Source organism: Drosophila guanche, unplaced genomic scaffold, assembly GCF_900245975.1.
Source record: "Drosophila guanche unplaced genomic scaffold, DGUA_6, whole genome shotgun sequence".
NCBI classification, from domain to species: domain Eukaryota; kingdom Metazoa; phylum Arthropoda; class Insecta; order Diptera; family Drosophilidae; genus Drosophila; species Drosophila guanche.
Window position 1 is genome coordinate 8,517,426 of NW_022995745.1, and position 24,110 is coordinate 8,541,535.

The window sequence follows — 24,110 nt, forward strand, 5'->3', positions numbered from 1 at the left end:
CCCAAAGTCTGACCCACACAAAGAGTAAGAGTAAGAGGGACAGAGACAAAGATAAAGAGAGGGAGAGAAAGAGAGAGAGAGCGATTAAAGGAGGCCCAGGTGAGAGGCTCACGCCCACGCCGCAGATAGCAAACAAAATTTGCACAACCATCCGTGATTGGTGAGGGGCGGGAAGGGGACAGCGCCGATGAGGCAGCAGGTAAGGCAGCAGCAGCAACAGAGGCAAGGGTGGCCAGGTGGTCCCAGCAACATTCAGAATGCGGCCTAGCAACATGTTGCGTGCGCAAAAGTGAACGCGCAGGGCCTGCAATGCACGCATGCGCAGTGGGCAGCGCTGCGCTCATTCAACTTTGCATTCGACGGCACGGCGACGTCGCATCATTCGTCATCGCCCAAGCATCTCTTCGACACGCGACTCATCCACACATCTACGCCGAGAAACTAACACATAAACACACACACGCAAACAGAAACACAGATAGCGCAAAAAAAGTTTTAAGCCAACATATTTTTTTCCAAAACTGCAAACAATAGCAGCGACAGAGCAGCAACAGCGACGCTGGCAGCAGCAGAGGAAAATTGCAAGCCAGCCGAAGGCAAGCGGCCCGAACGGCCGATCGGGCCCGAAACTTTGTTGCGCTCGCGTGTGCTCTCTGCAACATTTTTTGCCTGCTTTGGCTCTCGCGCTCTGGCTATCTATCCTGCTATCTCACTCTCACTCAATTGAATGCTGCTGCCTGCTGCTCTGCCTCTGCCTCTGCTCTGGTGGTGCCGGTGCTGCTGTTGCTTCTGCTGCTGTCATCGTCGTGTGCGCTTGTTGGATTTTTAGTTTATTTATTCCAACGTCCGATACCGTGTGTGGACATTATTTTACCAAACGTTCGCAACCGCACAGCACACACACCGCCAAACATACGGACATACACACGGCCACAATCGTGAACGAACGCACCTCACACACCAACACAGGCACACAGAGAGATAGACAGAGGAAGAAAGAGAGAGAGAGAGAGAGTGACAGCGAGAGAGTAAGCTTGTAGCGAGCGCCGCCGCGCAGCAGCCAACGCTCTGCCAGCAATATACACGGCAGTGCACACCGCGAGCTATCTAGTAGATAAAAAGTCGCCGACTTGCCGACAACTAAAACTCAAATAACGCCAGGCCGAAGCCCAAGCGAAAAGCCATCTGCATCGTGCCAAAACAGCACTTGGGGGAAACCGCTCCAACCACCAGCAACAGCAACAGCAAAAGCAACAGCAACAGCAACAGAGAAACAGACACAGAAACACAGAAAGAGCAGCGGCCAAACTTAACCCAACCCATCCCATTCGATCCATTCGGATGTGATCCGCGCTTAGCTTTGGTACGTTCCGTTCCGTTTCGCTTACACCATAAAAACGTTTGTACCGTACCGTACCGAACAGAACAGAACAGAAAAGCTTCTATGGTCTGTAAGGTGAATGAAATAGTATCTGATAAAGTCTCGCTGAAGCTCGCACTGGAAAACGTCTCGACACTTTGAAGACACCAAATCGAAAACAAAACAAAAAACAGATACAAAACAACCAAATTTTATACAACAAACAAACAAAAAAACACACAAAGTCAAATAAATCCAAATCGGCGCGCGAAACTCGCATGTGTTATCTAATCGGCCAGAGAAATATATAGTAGGACAAAAACAAAAGCAAAAGCAAAAGCAAAGCCAAACAACACAACAAAAAGCAAAAAGCAAAAAGAAAAAGAAGAGAAATAAGCAAAGGAAAAGAAAATCAAGTAGAAGCGATCGATCGCGCTACGCAAAAAGTCTATATCAATACAGTTGTCGACTCACTCTCCGCGCCACACCGCATCGCACCGCATCGCAGCGCACCGCAAAGTACCGTGCCGCAGCACGGCAACCCACACCGCAGAAAATCCAACGCAAGGCCTCTACCAGACCCCACCATATACCAAACCATCCATCCCACCTGAGACCTGAGACTAGAGAGTAGAGAGTGGAGAGTAGAGAGCAGAGAGTGTATAAAGAGTAGTGTGTGTGCGCTCTGACCTTTGTTTTATTTTTTATTTTTATTGTGTGTGGTTCTTATTAAAAAACGTGCTTAAATACACAGTATCCGAGAGAGAATACATACTAAATCAAAAGAGATACAGTATCCGCGAATAATCAACGAACGAATCAACCAAATCAAAAATCGACAGCCGGAGAAATGGCCAACAAGCAGAAGCCAAGTGTTAGTGACAGTGGCAGCAGCAGCAGCAGCACCACCACCACCACCAGTGGAGGCGTGGCCTGGGCCACAGCAACGGGCACAGTGCCGAGTTTGGAGAGCAGCAACAGCCGGAAGAGCGCCACAGACTCCACATCCGCCACATCCGCCGCCTCCAACTCCGCCTCCACCACCCGCAGCATCAGCAACAACAACAGTAACAACAGTAACTCCAGCAGCACATCCGCACCTGCATCCGCATCAGTGAGCTGGCCAATGGGCCGGCTGAGCCATCAGTTGCGCCACCTGCTCATCGTGGGACTGCTGCTGTGCCTCACCGGCGGCCTGGTGGAGGGGCGACGTCATGCCCCGCTCATGTTCGAGGAGTCCGACACGGGCAGGCGATCCAATCGACCAGCGGGTAAGTCCACAAATCTATCTATCTAGCCATATTCCCCCATTGTACAATTCCCCCTTCCACATATGTATATGTATGTCTCATATTCCCATAACAGTCGTTGCATAAGCTTCTACCGACTGCCGCTTGCCGCTTGCCGCCTGCCGCCTGCAGCCGTGCGCATTGCGCATACGCCGTGTCGCAAGCAGTAAAGCGGGGCAGGAGCAGGGGCAAAACCCGCGGTGTCAGGTAGAATTAGGTGTCTAGGCCTAGGCGGGACCTGCTCGCACCCTAATCCCACCCTATGACCTGCCTCATCGACATCGGCATCGGCATCCCTATCCCTGCTTCCATAGAGATTCCCTTTTTTTTTATTTTACGATATTATTGTGTGTACGTTTTCTGCTTGTGTGCTAATCCGGAAAACGGGAATTCCCTTCCGCTCGTTGCGCTGCCTGCGCAGACGCATAGGCGTCGGCGTCGGCGTCGGCGTCGTTGTTTTGTCGACCCGTAAGCTGCTTACAACACGGGCAGCAGCACAAGCAGATATCTCTGTTGCATGGCAGGCAGGCAGCAAGGCACGCAGAGACCCAATTGCAATTTGTTGCAACTCACACGCTTGATTAGCTGCATTTCCTGTTTGGAAGGCCCCGTATTAGTACACTATGTGTACATACATGTGTATGTATGTATGTACATACATCTCACTATTATATTCCCCAGTTACCATTTTACCATTTTCCGCCTGCTTGCCTCACTTTTATCTGCCCCGTGCCCTTGCCGCTTGCCCTGCCTCTTCCTGCACCCTCCTGTCACCGTACATATGTATGTGTGTGTGTGTGTGTGTGTGTGTGTGTGTGTGTGTATGTATCTCTGGCTGTATGGCTGTGTGGCTCTGTGGTGCCTTTGTTGTTGCATTTTCAATTAAAAACAGATTGCGGTTTACGTTGCAACGACTTTGAAACGTTTCTCGTCTTACACACAGAAACGCTGCTGCTGCTGCTGCTGCTGCTGCTGCTGCTGCCGCCTCTGCTCCCTGCTCCCTGCTATCCCCTAACGATGAAAAAGATAATTATGATTTGCAGGTTCTGTTCAACTTGGTCAAAAGTATCGATCAAATCAAAATCCATGCAATTGCTTAATGCTTTTCCGTTTTCACTTTTGCCTTGAATGCGTACAAAAAAATGTTCACTTTGCGTCCTTTACCCATCTCTGCATCCCAGAAAACATGGATTGCGGGCTGTAATGAGTTCAGGCCACGATCGGTAACCGGTAAATGGGTTAGCCGCTCATACAAAGTCGTAGATGGCCCAGTCGTTGTCATGGCATGGCACACTTTGGCGCCCACTCACTGTATACTGTATAGCCGTGTGGCTGTATGGCCGGCTACAACCCATCTACCTACCTTTTTGGGCACCCACTTCTTGGAGTTTTCTGTTTATACAAAGTCTTAGCATAATTTAGTCGTTATATGATTCCCCCCTCCATTCCTCGCCACCTCCCCATCGTCCACAGTTCAACATACAGACAGAAAGACACACTTCTGCGGTGGTTTGCGTTTTTTTCTTTTCTTCTTTTTGATGATTTCGGTTAATGAATGAAAAGCCAACGCAGCAGCAGCAGACACCGTTCTTTTTTAGCCACTTAGAGGAGTGAGCCAAGAGGGGGGGGGGGGGAGACATCGGGGAGAGACCCAATCAAACGCCCAAAAAACCAAGCCAAGCCAAGACTTCGGACGATCAAAACTAGCAACCAATTCGTTTTGTTCATTTCGCATTTAATTTAACTGATTAACAAGCCGACCAATGTACCCCTGTCCCCCTCTTAAACTACCTTCCCCCTCACGTCTCTTCGTCTCTTCATCTCCTCATCTCCTCATCTCCCCTCATCTTTTCATCTCTCACTCTCTGACAACCTACGTTGCCGCCATTCGTCAGCATAATTCATTTATTCAACTGTCTGCCGCCCAGTTAGGTGTTAAAAAGTTGTTAACTTATTTTTAATGAATGCGTGTAAAAAGACCACGACAAACAGCAGATACAGAAACACACACAAAGATACACAGATACCCATACACTCGCAGACCTGGAAGCAAGCGGGGGCAGCCGGGCGGCGGGACAGAGAGATTCAAAGAGCGGACAACCCATTCAATGAGCCGGCGGCATTTCGTTTCGTTTTTGTTTTTTGTGTTTTTTTGATCTCTGGGATCTCGCGGCAAGCATATCATGCATGATCTTTGGGGCCCGAAAACGTAAAGCGAAAAACGAGAGAAACGAAGAAGATGGAAAACAAAGTATTGGTAGGGTGGGAGGAGGGGAGGGGGAGGTCAGATGAAACAGGAGGAAACACGTTAAGTCTGTGAGAGAGTCAGACAGACAGACAGACATTTGCTGTGGAGCCGTCGCGACAGCCCAAAATGAACAGCCACAGACGCTGCCCCCCAGCCACAGCCACAGTCGCAGACGGACGACGGTTGTCAGTTGCATGTCAGCCAAGAAGTCGATGGGGGACGGTGGGGGTAGAGGGGTAGAGGGGTAGAGGGGTAGAGGGGTAGAGGAAGGGGCTATATAATACGAAATGCAACCAATTTGTTGCATTTGCCATACGAGACGAGGAGGAGACGAGGCGTCCCCATCCTCCAGCCACCAGAGCCTCCGAGAGCTGCACAGCTCCGATACACAGCGTGTGGGCAGAGGAAGCACTTAATGCCCACAAGGTGTCAAATTGCAGCAAACTCCGCTTCGCCCACCCCAAAAAAAGCACACACACACACAAACGAAACTGAAACGAAATTTGTATCCAGTGTCTGTGTGTGAGAAATTAATTTGGCCAAGAGCGTAGGCAAAATAAATACGATACGATCCCATTGACTCGAAACTCGAATCGGAATCCGTAGGCTGTGCGTTTTCCGCCGTTTCCGTTCGAACTTCGGATGAATGGGGAAACCCAGGGAGGACCCACAGAGGCAGACACTGAAAGAGGGAGAGGCAGTAAGCTTTCGGGCAAATTCTCATCACAGCTGATCTTTGAACAGAACGCTCTGCATCTTTCGGCCAGGGGATGATGATGATGATGGCGCCATCCATATGCCGCACTGTCCTACTCATGGTCCTGTTCTTTTAGTTTCATTTCTCTTCTGTTCAGTATGGCTTTCGCCATGCCTTTCATTAGCACTTGCCGCATTCCTGGCATGCATTAATTATCAGGCCGCAATCAGCGCCTCCTGCCCACAAGTGAGCGATGCATTTGTACGCATCATCTAAATTGTGGATCGCTGATAGCCGGGCGAGCTGGGCCAGTCGCTGTTTCTGTTTCTGTGCCTGTGCCTGTGCCTGCCCTGGCCAAGCTGTGCCGGCAAGAGATAGATCTCAGAGTCAACTGTGCATCAATTTACAATTTGTATACAGATGCAGATACAGAGACAGATGCACAGTGCACTTTTGCAATAGAAGCGAATATTCAGAATCGTGATTAGTTTCATGCTTCAGCTTAGGACTTGGCCGCAAGCTTCCTTCCATCGGCTCTTCGACTGTTGCCATCGATGAAATAATATTCACTAATTGCAATGCAAATTTCGCTTTCAAGAAACTATCTGCAATTGGGCATAGCATTTGCATAGCTTAACAATTAAATTTACCCTTTAATAGTCGCACATTGGGCAAATCTTTTCCTTGTATACGAAGATATGCACTTTCACGCCATCCCACCCACCAGAAACAGAAGCAGAAAATCCCCGAAAAATGCGCTTGTAAATCGCGTGACGCGTTTTGCCGGCTGCTGCTGCTGCTGCTGCTGCTGCTGCTGCTGCTGCCCTGCCCATTCATTGCATCGATCCATCCCCATGCCATCCTCATCGCATCCCCAAAAAAAGATATAGACAAAAAGAAAGATACATCCACAACATATTTGTGCAACTTATCAGAGCATTTAAAATTAGCCAGAATAAAACCAAAGCACACAACAACAAAACTGAACCGCCAACGTATGAGGCATGAGGCATGAGTCGTTGATCTTCTTGTTGCTGTTGTTGTTCTCGTTATTGTCTGCTGTTTGTAGACGTCGACATATGCACATATGTCTATGTGGCGGGGAAAATTGTGGGGCAAGTCCCGCTGTCGCAGTCGCGTGATTTGCAGTTTACTTGCAAAACGGAACGGAAGGGGAGCCCAATAGAATAGAACGGAACGGAACGGAACGGAACGGAACGTAAAATAACGGAACAGAACGGTTGGCAATGGAACTGCAATGCAAAAACTAAAAGCTAAAAACCAAAACCAAAACAAGAAAAAACATTTAAAATAAAAATAGTCATTGGAAATGTTTACGGCCAGGCTGGGGTCCTCTTTTGCCCCCGATGCAGCACCCATATTCGATGGGCATTCATATAATATATTGTTTCTCGACTCCTTTCGGATGGACCCTGAGGAAAATGAAAGCGCCCATTATTTACCTGTGTGTTTTGACTGTAACGAAACGCATTGTACTATATCCGCTCTTATTCAACAATAGAATTGTTTCGGTCTTTTTACGTAAGCCAAATGCAGGCGTAAGGGAAATTGGCTTTCTTTTATCGTAGCGATTTTTCTTGGCTGCAGATGAGGCGGCGCGGCAGAAACCGCGAGGAACGAGCCCCCCTTTTTGGGTTCGGCGGCTGCTGCTGCTGCTGCTGCTGCTGCTTGCTTTGGGGGCGTTTTGCTGGCGACTTTCCACGCGTGGTGCGGCTTTTCATTTTTGAACTTTCTTTATTCTTCTGTTTTCTTTACCTCAATGCAATCTGTGGGAAGTGGTTGGGGATGGAGGGAGGGGCAGGGGGTCCTAAGGGAGTTCATCAGTTTTTGTTCTGTTTGCTTTGTTGCCGCTTTGCAGCGCCTTCGATCAGGCTGTGTTTACTTTCTCCCTCTATCCCCAGCTGTCATAAATTATCACCGCCCTGGCGACCACAAGCGATGCTACCCCCCTCCATTGCTACCCGCTGGGTGGGATGAGGTGGAGTGTGTGGTGTGTGGTGTGTGTGGTGTGTGTGGTGTGGGGGAGACGCTTTTAATCAACCATTAGAAATCTTCATTAGAACTGGCGTGTCCCCAAAAATGAAAGATAAACGCAGTCCGCAAACACATTTCTGGCTTTTGTTTGCTTTGCACTTAAATAATTTAATTGCTTATAAAACAAATAAATGGAGGACCGAACTGGTTCGCAGTTTGTAAACCATTTGTACAAATCCATGGAATCTCTCTTCTTGGTTTTTTATCGGGAATTTTTTCGTCTTCGTCTTCGTCTTCGTCTTCGTTTCGTTTCGTCTTGTTTTGTTCTCTGCCGCTCTGCCGCTCTGTGCTTTCATTTGAGGGCAGATTCGATTGATAGATGGACTGATTGACAGGCCAACACTCGTAGCTGTCAAATTTGAAGCAACTCAAACCGAAAGCGGAAACGTAATAGAATCATTAAGAGAGTCTAAGAGAGAGAGAAGTCAATACCCCAACACCAAACAGAGTCGAGTCACAGTCACCATTCCAAAGAGTCTCCAAAGAGACACAGAAACAGATGCATTATGTACATACACACATATGAATGCATCTTTCTTTTCATTGAATTTTATGATATCCCATGTTGAGCTTTAACATTTGCGCTAATTATTTTGCAGCAATTAATTAAGGCGCAACATAAAAATAACATTAAACAAGATCCAACCCACAAAAAGGCCACATAAATAAATATATATCTTATAGATACATTCATATAAAGTATCCTGTGTGTGTGTGTGTGTGTGTGTGTGTGTGTGTTTGTATATAAATAAATAAAAACAGTTTCGGCCTGACTGGCCTGCTCTATATACGATATGTACATATATCCACTGATCTCCGCTGATCTTTTAACTCAATTAAAAGCGCGTACGAGCGCCAAAATTTTCAAAGGCACTCTGTCTCCCTGTCTCTTTCCATAGCCACTCTACCCATCTCTTTCTGCTACTGCTTCTACTGCTGCTGCTGTGCGAAAGGCTACAAAAAATAGCCGACAATTCGACGCCGTCGCTGCTGGCTTTTGGGTCTGGTTCTGCGTCATGTGAGTCACTGCAGCAACAACAGCACAATAGGGCAGCAGCAGCGGCAGCAACGCATTTGGCAACAATCACAATTGCCAGGCGAAAATATCTGTGGTACGTTTTCCTTTTGGCCACTGCCACAGCCACAGGCTGGTGGCAGCAGCACCACCACCACCACTGATGACACATGTAGTACGAGATGCTCGTACGAGTATCTGTATCTGTATCTGCCCGTCTTCTGTCTTCTGTCTTCTGTCTTTTGTCCCACGTGTGTGGGGCTGTTCTTTTGACTGTAATTAGCACATTGTACAGCACAAAAAAGAGATATATTTTGTTGTCTTTATGCAGGGGCATACACTGCTGGGCAATGCTGTTTTGCTGCACACCCCACCAAATGGTCAATGGTCCACATTGATGGAAAGGCTAAAGTCTCAGATTAACGAGACCACCTAGGAGACAACTCTCCTGTCAGCACTGTGCTTTGCATTTGGGTGTTCTCTATTCTGTTTGTATTTTTTGTTTGCACCGAATGATGTCATCTTTGAAAACTTTCGTCGCCTGCCAAAACTGCATATGAGGGGTGCAGCAGGGGACAACCGAGGGGGAGGAGCGGTAGCAATATTATTTTTAACATTTGTTTGCTAATGATTCGTAGGCTGCAAATGTTTGCCCAGACACTTTCAAGTTGCGGTGGCTGCTCTGCCTGCAGTCCATAAATTGTTGCAATTTTTGCTACACTCTCAGACACACACACCCTCTCTCTCTCTCTCTCTCTCGCTATCTCGCTATCTCGCTCTTACTACCCCCACTATTAGTCTCTCTCCTTTTTGCGTATTTTTGAGTCCAATGCACTGCCAACAAAAGCAGCAACAACAACAGAAAAATATACAATTTATTTCTAGACATTTCGTCTTAAATTAAACTTAAAAATAAATCCAAATGCATGTGCAGTTTCCACATCCACATATGCATTTGCTGCCCCATGTGTGTGTGTGTTGGGTGTGGAATGCATTTGTGTGTGGCACGCTGTCCGCCCACGCTGCTCATCCTCCTACCCTGCCGCATCTTCCTCGGCCACATCCAGGCCTTGTGGCACATCAAAATGTGTGTAATTTATTTACAGGCATATTTCGCATTTCATTTCGTTGTTTCGTTTGGTCGTTCGTTCGGTTGCACGTTCGGGTCTTGTCAATGAATGGAAATGGGAATGGGAATGGGAATGGGAATGCTGCGAATCGGCAACAAAACGGCAACGGCCAACGGCCAACGGCCAACGGTCATAAATCACAAATGGCCTGGAACGACAGGCAGCAACAACAAGTACCAACAATACTACAAACCGTCAAAAATGTTGCTCTATTAAGTGCACAAACAAACAACAATTGAACCATTTTTCCAACAAGTCAGCAAAAACAGAAACAGAATTTTCCGGATTCTGTGAGTATTTTGGGGTGTTGTTTTTGTTTTTTTTGGAAATACATCAAATGTCTAGGCAAATTTTAGAAATGAAAACAGGAAGTGGACTCCCAAGAAATGCCCAGAAGGAAGGATCAAGCGTTACATGTTTAGTTTCCATTTCAAAATAAATATTTATCCACTAAGTAGTAATCGTTTTCTTGTGCAATCGATATTTAAATTCACTGTATTGTGCGTGGGAACAGATCAGATCTACCTTTTTGCCTGGCACAAATTCCACTTGTTGGAAAATTCTCTTTGGAGTGCGCCGATTCGACCAGATCCGATCCGATCCGATCCGGCGCAGTCCGTTTATTATATGCGATCCGTATGCTGCAGATCTGCGGGTCTCTTGAATTGCGATTAACGGACATTGCCGGGTGATTACTGCCTCCCACTGGAGCTGCTGCTTCTTGAGGTTCGCTGAGCACACAGACAGACAAATACTATATGCTTTTTGAGTGTCTGTTTTTGTTTTACTTATAAATCTATTGCGCGGGGATTATTCTCTCATTGTTTTGCTGCTGCTGCTGCTGTTGTTTTTGTAGTCGTATTTAAATTGTTTCGCACGCAAATAAAACTGGCGCCAATGACAAGAGCAGCAACAAAAACAGCTACAACAAAATTGATAAACGTCGCGCGTCGTTAGCGCCACTTATCACGTATACGCCATGGCACCCCAGCCACAGCCACAGCCCCAGCCCCAGCCCCAGCCGCAGCAGCGGTGTCCGTCAGTGATTCTGCTGCTGCTTCTGCTGCTGCTGCTGCCGCCGGGTGGGTGGTTCGATTGCACAAATAACTGGTTCATCATCATCATCATCATCATCACGTGTATTTAGTTAATTAGTTTATTGTCAGCCTAGCCCATCCCTGCCCTGCCCTTCCACTCCACTCCACTCCACTCTTTCACTAGTTCCCTCTTCTTTTTGGCGAACACGTGTGAAAAATAGGAAACAGATATGAAATTGTGAATGATGTGGAGTAATGGTCGCAGTTGATAAGCGGCTACCGTGGTGAGGGGGAGAGGGCACAGCCAACAGGTGTTGTCTATTTTTGCTATTTAACTATTTAACTGACTGTTAACATTTTCTTCACCCAAGTTGTTCCATTAGTTTACATGTAACGCGATTCGAATGCGTTTTCCTTGCGGCCGCCGAGCGACTCCAACGCGTTTCAAGCTTCAAGCACGCGGTTCCCCTGCGCTTTCAGCTGCTTCCGCTGGCTAATTTTAATTAAATGATTTTTCCTACCTTCCTAGCCTTCCCAGCCCCCATCCGACATTCACATTTCAGTCCACACAAACTTCCAATTTTGGGCATTTGGGCTGTATCTAGTTTTTGGCTTTGTTTGGGGTGGCTGTTGGCATTTTAGCTGCTTTTCGTTTCGTTTCGTTTCGTTTCATTTCGATTCGATTCGTTTACATATTTTATGAGTGGCGCCAAGAGCTTTAGCATATTTTTGATGCGATGCCATGAGTGTGTGGATAATTAAAATATATTCATAATTTAACGCGTCTCGTCGCTTCGCGGTCGCATCTTCGATTTGCATACGATTTGTGGCTGTTTGTGCCAAAGCTGTGCCTTCTGCCTGCGATTGTGCCGCGCGCGCAGCCAATTAACGATCTGAAAAATCACACACAGAACATACAAAAAAAAAAAAAAAAAAAAAACAGTCTGCTAATGAAATTGAGACTATCGAATCGGCGGTTGCTGCTGCCCCTGCCCCAGCCCCAGTCCCAGTCCCAGTCCCAGTCCCAGCAACAGCCCGAGCCCCATTCCGCAGCTAATCCCGCCATTTGACACTTGTTGGCGCCCAGCAGAGCATCCCAGTTGGTGGCGCTTCTTCATCGCCTTTGCCATTGCCATCGCCAGCGCCATCGCCATCGCCATCGCCTTTGGGTTTTGCATTTGTAATTGAAAACGCTGCCGGAAGCGCTGCCTCGACGCCTCTCAACAAATGTGGCGCCACAGAATGCTGGTGCCACAGCCGTCTCTGGCTTATGGCTGCTGATTTTGCAGCTTTTGGCTGCAAAACGTTCTCTTGGCTGCAACGAGATGGCAATTTCGATTGCATTTGCCAGCTGCCCACCCGAATCCGCAACTAGGCCTGAATCCGAGTCCAGTCTCCTGCCTCCTGCCTCCTGTCTCGAGTCTCTGCCTCTATATCTGAGATGTGGATCACTGGCTGGGACCTCCAATCAATTGGGAGTTGTTCGATTGAAGTTAATTAGTTGTTTATCGACCGACAGTACCCCCTTAGCCGCCAAATGGCACATTCATTGTGGGCGTCTGTCATTTGGTTTATGGATTTTCATTATTACATTGTGCGACGAGTACTAGCCTCGCTTTGCATCATCAGTTCCCAGTCTACACTTCCCAGTTCCCAGTTCCCAATCGCCAGTCGCCAGTCGTCAGTCGCCAGTCGGTGATATATAGGCATCGGCTGTTCCGTATATAAGCAATTGCAATTGACTGGCGCCAGAGCAACCTGAAAACCATATACTATGTAGCATTTAGACATTTTATACATATACTCCTTATATGTATAGAGATCCGTACATGGCAATTGAGGAAATTAATTTTCGTCTTTTCTCTTTCAGTCACCGAATGCCAGTTTGGCAAAGTTCTCCGTGAGTTGGGCTCGACCTGGTATGCGGATTTGGGACCACCCTTCGGGGTGATGTACTGCATCAAATGCGAATGTGTGGCGGTAAGTAAGCAATCTCTAGAACTAAGAAAAGGGCAAGTTGAACTATGCATTCCATTGGGTACCGTACCCCGGGAAATGTGCCTTAGAACTGATTGACTAATGACCGTCGACATTCGGTACAAGCCAAACGCCAAAGACTAAATGAAATGACAGGGCGACAGAGACAGAGACAGAGACAGAGGCGGAAGAACAGCAAGCAGCAACTAGCAAAAAGCATACTACGAATGAAAATGATTGCGTTTTCATTTCGGTTTCGGGACGCGCCTAATTTATGGCATTTCCACGCATGATTAATATCGATTTGAAAGCTCTTTCTGGCGATATATTACGAATCAGAGGCAAATATTTTTGTTGCCAAAGCAGCAAAGCAGCAAAGCAGCAAACAGCAAATCGGAAAAACAAATTCTGGCATTCTTCTGGCCTGCCCTGTCCGTTCGATCGAATTACGCAAAAAATACGCAACCGCAGAAGCGATGAATACTAGAATGTTGCACCGCCACACTCGTGTGTCCTCGAATGGGGAGGGATGGGATATGGGTATGGGATAAATAGAAGATATAGGGGCGTCGTCGGGAGACAGCAAAAATTAATTGATGCCATCAGGTCTTCAGGCTGTTTGGCATCGTGTTGTTGTAGTCTGCGAAAGGCCAGACAGGGGCCACATACACCGTATATATGTACATATATATGATGTTCAGAGATATATCTGACTTATATAGAAGTCGGTCGGCTTCCATGGATATCTATGTATGCGACTGTATTCAGGTATATATTTTTTGTCCGTTAATTTTTAATGTGCATTGCATAAAAGTCAGCTTGGAAATTAATTAATGATAATTTATGTTGGCTGCAAGCGTCGCAAATGAGCACATCATAAAATTATTTAAAACATGTTGCTGCTGCTTGAACTTTAAGGCACACACACACACGGCAAGCGGCAAGCGGCAACATCATCAGCAGCAGCAGCAGCAGCAGCAGAGGCAGAAACAGCAGCAACCAATAAAAATTAATAATAAAAAGCCACCGAGAAGAACATCAAAAAGACAAACAGCACCAGCCAAAAAGAGCTACCAGCAAATTCATAAAAATATACAATAATTATTCCAAAAACAAAAAGAAAAGAAAATAAATACACACACACACACACACACACACACACACACACACTTATGGATGGGTTCTATATTTATATAAACTTTATATTAAGCAGCGGCCGACGACTGATTTAGATTAGATTTAGTTGCTGCTGCTAACAAGTGTCATAAATCACTGACAGGTGACAGGTGACAGATGACAGGTGACAGGCCTGGGAATCTGCATTATGACCCAACGAACGAAACCAAACTAACTCCAATTAGTATCTTTCAGTCATTGTTCTGCATTTCAATCTCTGATCTCTGGCTTTCTCCATCCATTCCAGATACCCAAGAAGCGCCGCATCGTTGCACGCGTCCAGTGTCGCAACATTAAGAACGAATGCCCGCCGGCCAAGTGCGACGATCCCATCTCGCTTCCCGGCAAATGCTGCAAGACCTGTCCAGGAGATCGCAATGGTAAGTCCACCAATCTAAAAAAACTGAAAAGTGATGCATCCTGCGCCCTAACTACCACCTATGTACACATACCTACCGATATATATATGCTGATAAATCATCACAAAACGATCCCAACGATCCCTTCTGGGGATGGCACTGGTCTCCGAAACTGATTCATGGCCATAAATTCTGGAATTTGTTTCAATATTTTGACACTTGCAATTGCCCCGTCGGAGATCTGTTTGATCGTATAAATCAGGATTAGACGGAATATTCCCACAGATCTGACATCGCGCTCTCTGTCTGTCGCGATATATACGCAGCATGAATAGATATATTTTGGGAAGGGGAGGGGGGGATCTTTGGGATCTTCATCTATATAGCCATGAATAATTAAGAGTAGCATCCACGGCAGCTGGCTGTGTGGACAGACGGCGACGAGTGGGACACAAACAAGATGCTATGATGCTCATCGGCATCGGTGGTGTCCATCTCAACCCCTCTCAATCTCCACCCTGCCTTTCCGTATCGTTCTTAGTGTCTGATACATGGCCGAGTTGGTGGCCGAAACGCGTAAATTGTTTATGAAAAATTACTTGGCCCGAAATGAAGGTCAACGCTACGCAATTTATATTTCGTTTTTATGTCTCAGTCAGTGTCTGTCCGTAGCTACTCACCGCTCACCGCTCACCTCTCCCCGTGTGTCTCCCATCATTTGGTGGACGTGGATGATTCCTATTCCTTTGGTCCCCACTACTTAGCATAACATTATAGAGAGCATATGTATATGCCGTACCGTCGGGCCATCGAGCCGTCTCCCATCTTCAGCCCTCAGTTCCGCACCGCACCGCACCCACCCTCCCTCTTCGAAGCTTTTTTGCTGGCCAACTTTTGCATTTATTTATTTTGTATTCTCTTTGTTTTATTCGCAATTTATTTTATATCGCCCGAACGAGCGGCGCCTGAAGTTGTTGTTTCTGTATTATCGGAATATACGAATATCTGAATACACAGGCAGAATATGGCAGCAACAATGGGAATAGGAATGGGTTAAGCCCCAGCCAGCTACAGGCAGGGCAGCACCAGAAGAAAGAGTATTTCAAGTATTTTCATTTGAAAAGGGGCCCAACGGGGGCGCACGTGCCGCATTTCGAGAGGCTTTAATAGATCAATTATTGTACTCTCCAAAGAGACAGAGAGCCAAACAAAAGTCTGTGCACTCTTTACATATGTATGTACATATATGTATATGTATATGTATATGTATGTATGTATGTATATGTAGAAGATCCGCTCTCTGAAGTTAAAGCTAATCATTCGCACATTTAGCGGAATATCGCACTCAAGCAGCTGTCAGATCTCCCCTCTACATATATACAAAATATTCCAACATACATACATACATACACACATACATATGTATATGGTACATATGTATATATAATTTATGATTGGGTACTATATGGAGAAGCATAGCCAGGGACTGAATCACTTTTGGCTTTGGCTTTGGCTAATTTTCTGCCTGAATTGAATTCACAATTAGAACAGCTTTTGGCCACAGCACATCTCTCTGCTCGCTGCCCCCCTCTGCTCTACTCTTCTCTTCTCTCTTTCCATCTCGCTCTCTGCTCTCTCAGTCGCTTTGTGACATTTTTCACATAATCAGGCACAAGTGCTGCCTGAATTCCAGTCCCCGTCCCAAAGCTGCTGCCTGTGGTGGTTGCCTGTGTGGCATGGGGCAAACTGGTTGCTTGCCACCGAACGGGAATGGAAGTGGAAGTGGGTAGTAGGAATGGGGAATGCAGATGGTGAGTATGGTTGTATGGTTGTATGGTTGCATGGTTGCATGGTTGTATGGTTGTATGGTTATGGGTATGCCAGGAGGATCGGCTGTGGCATCACATCATTAGTTTCCGTTTTGTGGCAATTTTTCATTTGCTTATGCAAAGAGCCGTTGACCCCATTGGGACCTTCTACTGCTATGATCACCCCTTGCTATATGCCCCCTTACACTCCCCCCCCCCCCCCCCCCCCCCCCCCACCCACCCCCCCCCCCCCCCCCCACACACTCTTACTTCATTTTTTTTGTTTTTTGTTTTTTTTTTTTTTTTTTTCTATCCTTTTCTCATCTCTCCATGCCCGCANTGTTTTGTGGCTTTTCTCTTTTCTTTTTTTTGTCCAAAAGATAGAGCCCGAGTCCGAGAGCAAGGGGATGGGCCACGTCCAAAGGCAGAGGCAGAGGCAGCCCGAACTTGCAACTCGTTTGCCATAAATACTTAGAAGGCACGGGCGCGGCTCCAGCTCTGCCCCAGAGGGGAATCTTTGGCTCTCACGCAGTCAGCCAGTCCAGTCCGCCAGTCTGCCATCCATTGGCCATCCCATACCCAGTGCCAGCTATTGTACAAATATTTCGCAGCGGCAGCAACCACTTGCAGCGATCGTTTCCAAAGTTATTTTGTGCCCAACTTGGCTTTTGCCTACCTTCATAGTTGACTTACAGTCAAGCCTCGCGACTGTTGCAGCCTGGCAAGGGGCACTCGGGAGCGGCCGTTGCTCTTAGTGCGACACCACTGTGGTCCCAGTTGTCAGCAAAGGCAAAGGCCTGGAGCAGGAGCTGAGGCCAGAGCCAGAGCCAGAGCCGGAGCCGGAGCCGGGGCTGCTTGAAGCCTGAAGCTCATGACATGGCCATATAATCAACATCAGCAATTGCCTTCCTTCGTTAAATGTCCATTTTGGGATCGAATCTTTTGGCTCTTCGCCACTGTTGCTGCACTCTCTTCCTCCCTCCTATCACTCTCTCTCTCTCTCTCTCTCTCTGCTTCTGTCTCTGTCTCTCTTTTCCAGGCAATCCAATCCATCTGCTGCTCCATCTACGCTCCGTGGAGCATTAATTTATGCCAGGGCCCTGTTGCTTTTTTTTTCTTGTGCTCATTCGTTCATTTTTATAATGACATAACTCGAGCATTTTAACGCTTATTAAATTATCTCATTTGCCGCCACAAACGGCGGGCGGTCCCAAACAGACACAGAGGGACGCAGTCGAAGCGGTCCGGAGGGGAGGGGGATTGGCGGGGTATATCCCCAGGTAGACAATAAAAGTTAATGTTTTCGATTCCAATCGATTCCAATCGCAGCTGCTGAACCCGAACCGATCGCACCTTGACAATTCAACTTGATGACATCTTTTGTGGTCTTGGTCGGTCGGTGTTCCTCTGCCCTCGCCTTCTTCCCCTCTGCACTCCGTGGTACATTCCCTTCCATGTTGGGATTGGAGGATCGTCGTTCCCAGCAACTTTGTAGCAGGGTATGGAACTGGCATTGGAATTGGAATTGGGACTGGGACTGGGACTCGGACTGGGACTCGGACTGGAATTGGGATGGGCCTGCCCTGCCAGCCACAAAAGGATCGACTGAACCAAATTCATTTTTATGGCCGGGCGTGAGCTGCGCCATCGAGCAATAAAATCTTCAACTTTATCTTTATCTTTATCTTTATCGGTTCTGCATCGGCAACGGAACCGTCTATTATGTTGGGCACGTCTCTCCGCACTCTATCTTCTTCCCACTACCTCTACCTCTACCTTTGCAGAGACCTTCTGTCGGTCTGTTTTTAGTGGAGATTTTTGGTGATGCGATAAGCCACGCAGGAACCGAGCTAACAAGGGAATGGGATGGGGCTTTTATCTATATCAAAAGATCTAACAGTGTGAACGAGAGCTCGATAGATTAGTGTAGATCGGGAATGAGGGAACTCTAGGATTGGGGATTGAACTTAGAAAAGAGTTGGAGGACACCTTCGAGACGATTTCCAGTGCTCTTCTTGGTTCTGAAACGGAACCCCAGCCATAGTTGTTTCTGCTGTATTTAGCTCAAAGCTCCACACACACGCACACACACATACGCACACTCCCCTTCTCCCACCATCTGAAACAATTTCAAACGATTTTTGTTAATGAGCTGCCGCCACCGACGCCGCCTGAGATTCTTTTTGGCGGTCGGTGGGACCAGGAGGGGGGAGCCACCACATACCAAAGCGTTGAGTCAATGCCGAGGTGTCGTTTGTCTTTCAGTCTTGGCTTTGTCGGCTTCGGTTGTCCGATGTCGGCTGTACGCTGTCGGCCGTCGGCCGTCGGCTGTCCGCTTACCCCGCACTCTTTGCCATCGCCTTCGCTTTTGCGTGCCCTTCCCTTCCCTTCCCTTCCCTTCCTTTCCCTTCATTTCCCTTCCCTTGTTTACCTGCGTCTTGGCTTGGATGGCCAACGAAACTCATTTATCTTGGCTTACAGAAGAGAGAAGAGCCCACAAAAACGAAACTAAAATTTTCATTCATCTGCAAGCGCGATTCAAGGGCAGATGCCTTTGTCCGTCCGTCCGTCCACGGCCTGGGGACAGTCATGGCCCGGACCAATAAGCCCCAAGAATGTAGAGCCACAAATTGAAAAAGAAATAAAGAAAAGGCCAAAACCGACACCAAGAAGACCCAAACGCGGCTCCCCAGACCCCATTCCCCAGTCCCCAGTCCCCCAGTCCAGTTCCGTCCAGTCCAGAAGTGGCTAGTATTAAGATCAGGCGATAAGATCGGACAGCAGCCGCCGCCGCCGCCGCCGCCACCGCCACTGCCTCAACAGTAGACAGGGACAGAGGCAGGGCCCAGAGACTGGAAGACAGAGCCCAGAGCCCACAGAGCACAGAGTCAGGGCCTCGTCCGGGGCTCAATAAAATGCTATACAAGGTGTCAGATTTGTCGCCCTTCATTATGCGATGGCGGCGGCAAGAAGTTCCCCGTCTTCTGTTCGAGTATTCTTTTTCACATTTTTTGCGGCTTACGAGCTGAGAGCTTCGTTCGAGCCGAGGTTCGTTGTGCGAGAATGATGTTTGGGGTTTGGGGTTTGGGTTTCGGCTTGGGGTTGGGTCTTCGAGAAGGAGCAGCATAATCGAAATGCCAATGCAGGCAGCATCATCGACAGCAGCTAACGAAGGAGAGAATCGGATCGGATCTGTTCAGTTCAGTTCAGTTCGGCTCGGTTCGAATGGAATGGAATGGCACTGCTCGAATGCTAAATGATGTTGCATAGGAGAGACGGAGAAGGAGAGGTGCTCCTCAAAGGGCATCCCAGGTTCGCTTTAATCAGCTTTTGTCGGAACCCCCGACAGCCGTCTGCCAGGCTTTTGCGGCTGCTGCTGCTGCCACTCCTAACGAACTCAGAGACCTCGTCGACCCGAGTACTGAGTGGCGAGTGCAGAGAGCAGAGAGCCGCTGATGGCGATGGTTTTTGAATGTGATTTATGTGGCCTCAGGCCTCAGGCTTCAGGCTGGTGTCAATCAAGTCCCCTGCTGTGTGTGCCCCGGCACTGGGGTACCAGCATCAGCATCAGCACCAGCACCGGTCCCGGAAATGTGTCCACCTACTTTCACGCCAAGCAACAGCAAATGAGCGTGTCATGTGGATTCCAGGAATCTGGAAGCCAGCAATTCTCCTCTGCTATTCTCTGTCATTCACCACTGGCAATGTACATGCATATAGGGATTCTACCTGCCCTCAATTTATGCACGATTAATGAATGCCACCTGGGTAGAAGAGGCGACGCGAACCGACCCGATCCGATCCGATCCTCTCTACCTGTGATGCCCGCCATTCATTGTGGATCTATGAAGCATCCGCTTTCCAGCCATTCACTCAGCATTCACTCTGCCGGCCCATTCATTCATTCATTCTGGATAGGCAGAGCGAGAGAGAGAGAGAGAGAGCGGGAGAGCAGGAGGATTCTTAGGGGGCGGTGCATTCCTTTGAAGCATTTGTTTCCATCTAAATTCCATTTAAGGTCGTGTCGTTGCTTATCTGACAGAATCTCTCATTCTTATTTTCTCTTCTCTTCCATTTGCAGATACGGATGTGGCCTTGGATGTGCCAGTGCCCAACGAGGAGGAGGAGCGCAACATGAAACGTAAGTAGAGATTAACACAAATACAAATACAAATACAAATCTCTGAACCTCTGATCCTGTGAGCCTTTGAACCTACCTTCCACCCACATCATGATCATCTCCAATGCTAATTTGTGCATCTCCAATCCATCTCCCTCGATCACTTTCAGATTACGCTGCGCTGCTGACGGGCCGCACATCTTATTTCCTCAAGGGTGAGGAAATGAAGTCCATGTATACCACCTACAATCCGCACAACATTGTGGCCACCGCCCGTTTCCTGTTCCACAAGAAGAACCTCTACTACTCCTTCTACACATCGTCGCGCATCGGACGCCCGCGGGCTATTCAGTTCGTCGACGATGCCGGCGTCATACTCGAGGAGCATCAGCTGGAGACGACCCTCACGGGCACCCTCAGCGTCTACCAGAATGCCACGGGGAAGATCTGCGGCGTGTGGCGCCGCGTGCCCAGGGACTACAAGCGCATACTGCGCGACGACCGCCTGCATGTGGTCCTGCTGTGGGGCAACAAGCACCAGTCGGAACTGGCCCTGGCCGGCAAGATAGCCAAGTACACGGCCCTGCAGACGGAGCTGTTCAGCTCGCTGCTGGAGCCGCCCCAGAGCCTGCCCGGCGGCAAGGTCGATCCCATGCTGGCCGGAGCTGGTGGCACGGCCATTGTGTCGACCAGCAGCGGAGCGGCCTCCTCCATGCACCTGACGCTGGTCTTCAACGGCATCTTCGGGTCGGAGGAGTTCGCGGACGCCGCTCTCAGCGTGAAGATCGAGCTGCCGGAGCGCAAGGAGCTGATATTCGACGAGGTGCCGCGCGTGCGTAAGCCCTCGGCCGAGATCAATGTGCTGGAGCTCTCCTCGCCCATCTCCATCCAGAATCTCCGCCTGATGTCCCGCGGCAAGCTGCTGCTCACAATCGAATCCAAGAAGTATCCACAGCTGCGCATCCAGGGCCACATTGTGACGCGGGCCAGCTGCGAGATCTTCCAGACATTGCTGGCGCCACACAACGCCGAGTCTGCGACCCGGAGCAGCGGCCTGGCCTGGGTCTACCTCAACACGGACGGATCGCTGGCCTACAACATCGAGACGGACCACGTGAACACCCGCGACCGCCCCAACATCAGCCTCGTGGAGGAGCAGGGCAAGCGCAAGGCCAAGCTGGAGGATCTCACGCCCAGTTTCAACTTCAACCAAGCCATCGGCAGCGTGGAGAAGCTTGGGCCCAAGGTGCTCGAGTCCCTGTACGTCGGGGAGCTTGGGGTTAACGTGGGCACCGAGCATGAGGCCAGCCTTATCCGGGGCCGCCTGGTGCCGCGCCCAGTGGCCGATGCTCGCGACTCCGCCGAGCCCATTCTGCTGAAGCGACAGGAGCACTCGGGCGTGGCAGCCGGCAACAATCAGTCTAGCCATGCCATGGGCATGGCCTGGATGTCCATCGACAACGAGTGCAATCTCCACTACGAGTTGACGCTGAGCGGAGTGCCGCCGCAGGACCTGCAGCTGTATCTGGAGGAGAAGCCGATCGAGGCCATCGGCGCACCGGTGACCCGGAAGCTGCTCGAGGAGTTCAACGGCTCCTACCTCGAGGGCTTCTTCCTGAGCATGCCCTCCGCGGAGCTGATCAAGCTGGAGATGAGCGTCTGCTACCTGGAGCTGCACTCCAAGCACTCCAAGCAGCTCCTGCTGCGCGGCAAGCTGAAGAGCACCAAGGTGCCCGCCCACTGCTTCCCCGTCTACACCGACAACAATGTGCCCGTGCCCGGCGACCACAACGACAACCACCTGATCAATGCGGAGACCAAGTGCTTCCACTCTGGCCGCTTCTACAACGAGTCCGAGCAGTGGCGCAGCGCCCAGGACGCCTGCCAGATGTGCGCCTGCCTGCGGGGACAGTCCAACTGCGAGGTGATCAAGTGCCCGGCCCTCAAGTGCCGCCTCTCGGAGCAGCTGCTGCAGCGCGAGGGCGAATGCTGTCCAAGCTGCGTGCCCAAGCGGGAGACGACCGCCGCCTCGGACTGGACACAGACCCAGGGGTCATCCTCATCCGCCTCCGCCTCTGTCTCTGCCTCATCCTCGCCTGCAGTCAATGGCAGCGATGTGCTGCTGCAGCTTCAGCAACAGCGACGCGGCTGCCGGCTAGGTGACCAGTTCCATGCTGCCGGCGCCAGCTGGCATCCCTTCCTGCCGCCCAATGGCTTCGACACCTGCACCACCTGCAGCTGCGACCCCCTGACTCTGGAGATCCGCTGCCCGCGGCTCGTCTGCCCACCGCTGCAGTGCAGCGAGAAGCTGGCCTACCGCCCGGACAAGAAGGCCTGCTGCAAGGTCTGTCCCGAGGGCAAGCAGAGCAGCCCGGCCGGTGGCAAGGTCGCCCCAAACAATCCCAATGTGCTGCAGGATCAGGCCATGCAGCGCTCCCCGCAGCACAGTGCTGAGGATGTCCTGGCTGCCGGTGGCTGCAAGGTGGTCAACAAGGTCTACGAGAACGGTCAGGAGTGGCATCCCATACTGATGTCGCATGGCGAGCAGAAGTGCATCAAGTGCCGCTGCAAGGTAAGTGTCAATCGTAGGATATGTATATATCTACATATTTACATTTTGATGTACATAAATGTATGTACACATACATAACATTGGGCAAATGGCTAATCCGTGAATATCCTCTTTTTTCTGATTCATTTAGGACTCCAAAGTGAACTGCGATCGGAAGCGCTGCTCGCGATCCACCTGCCAGCAGCAGACGCGGGTCTCCAGCAAGCGACGCCTCTTCGAGAAGCCCGACTCCGCCCCGGCGCTGGACGAGTGCTGTTCGACGCAGTGCCGTCGCTCGAGGCGTCACCACAAGCGCCAGCCGCACCACCAGCAGCGCTCCAATGCCGCCGGCTCCAGCAGTTGAGCGCGGATCCGTTGAGACCAGCGGGAAAGAAGCCGGAAAACGAAGGATTCTTGGGCTACACACACACTTAGTGCGGTGTGTGCCGAGCCAGAGGCACCTACCAACAAACACACACACACACACACACATCACATATACCCCGATAAACACAAACATACACACACACACACACATACATACACACACACACACACACACACTTATGCGGGGTTGCATAGATCGTTGTTGTTTTGTGGCAACAATGGAAACTTGTATTATATAAACGAATGGGAGAGCGCAGAAATCCGAAAATCAGAAAGGAGCGAGATCAACCAGAAAGCTCCTCCAGAGATTAGCAGCGAGGGGGAACGAGAGAGTCCTCCCAAGAGAGAATCTTGCAAGAGAGCTTGCCAGAGAGACGAGAGATGGAGAGACAGGGGGAAAGATAAACCAGTGCAGTTTTGCTTTAAAATTCGCCAGAGCAGAATTTTTCATTGAAAAGCATTTTCCGAATTTCTTTTACCAATCCAACCCAACCCAACAGACCCACCTTTCCCACGCCTCATCGCCTAAAAAAAAAAGAAAAAACAAAACAAAAAATTATTAAAATTCAATTTTAAATATAATTTATTACCAAACGATTCAAGAAAAAGAGTTCGCTTGAAAATGAAACTGTACTGAGTTTAAAAACAAAAATTTAATTTTTCGAATGGAGAACCATGAGGAAAAAGGATTGCAGCAGGAAAAAAGCTGAATATTATATTCAATGTTTCAATTGATTTAAATGCAAATTTAAATTGCAATTCGAAATGCAGAAAGAGTAAAAAATACATCAGTTTGTGGGAATATTTAATGAAAGCTAATTATTCTGATTATACATACATACATATATACAATATTTTTTTTATATATACAATAAATATATACATACATATATATATATAT

The 24,110-nt window shown here is 48.9% G+C and overlaps 1 protein-coding gene across 1 annotated transcript; it reads left to right on the forward strand.

Moving 5' to 3' along the window:
• Positions 1-1,872: 1,872 nt before the first annotated feature.
• LOC117581300 (dorsal-ventral patterning protein Sog) lies at positions 1,873-23,850 on the forward strand. The gene is made up of 6 exons (XM_034268339.1): positions 1,873-2,631; positions 12,702-12,811; positions 14,232-14,364; positions 20,233-20,292; positions 20,442-22,843; positions 22,974-23,850. Exons 1-6 carry the CDS (start codon positions 2,211-2,213, stop codon positions 23,184-23,186), a joined length of 3,339 nt encoding a protein of 1,112 aa, XP_034124230.1. The 5' UTR covers positions 1,873-2,210; the 3' UTR covers positions 23,187-23,850.
• Positions 23,851-24,110: the final 260 nt, after the last annotated feature.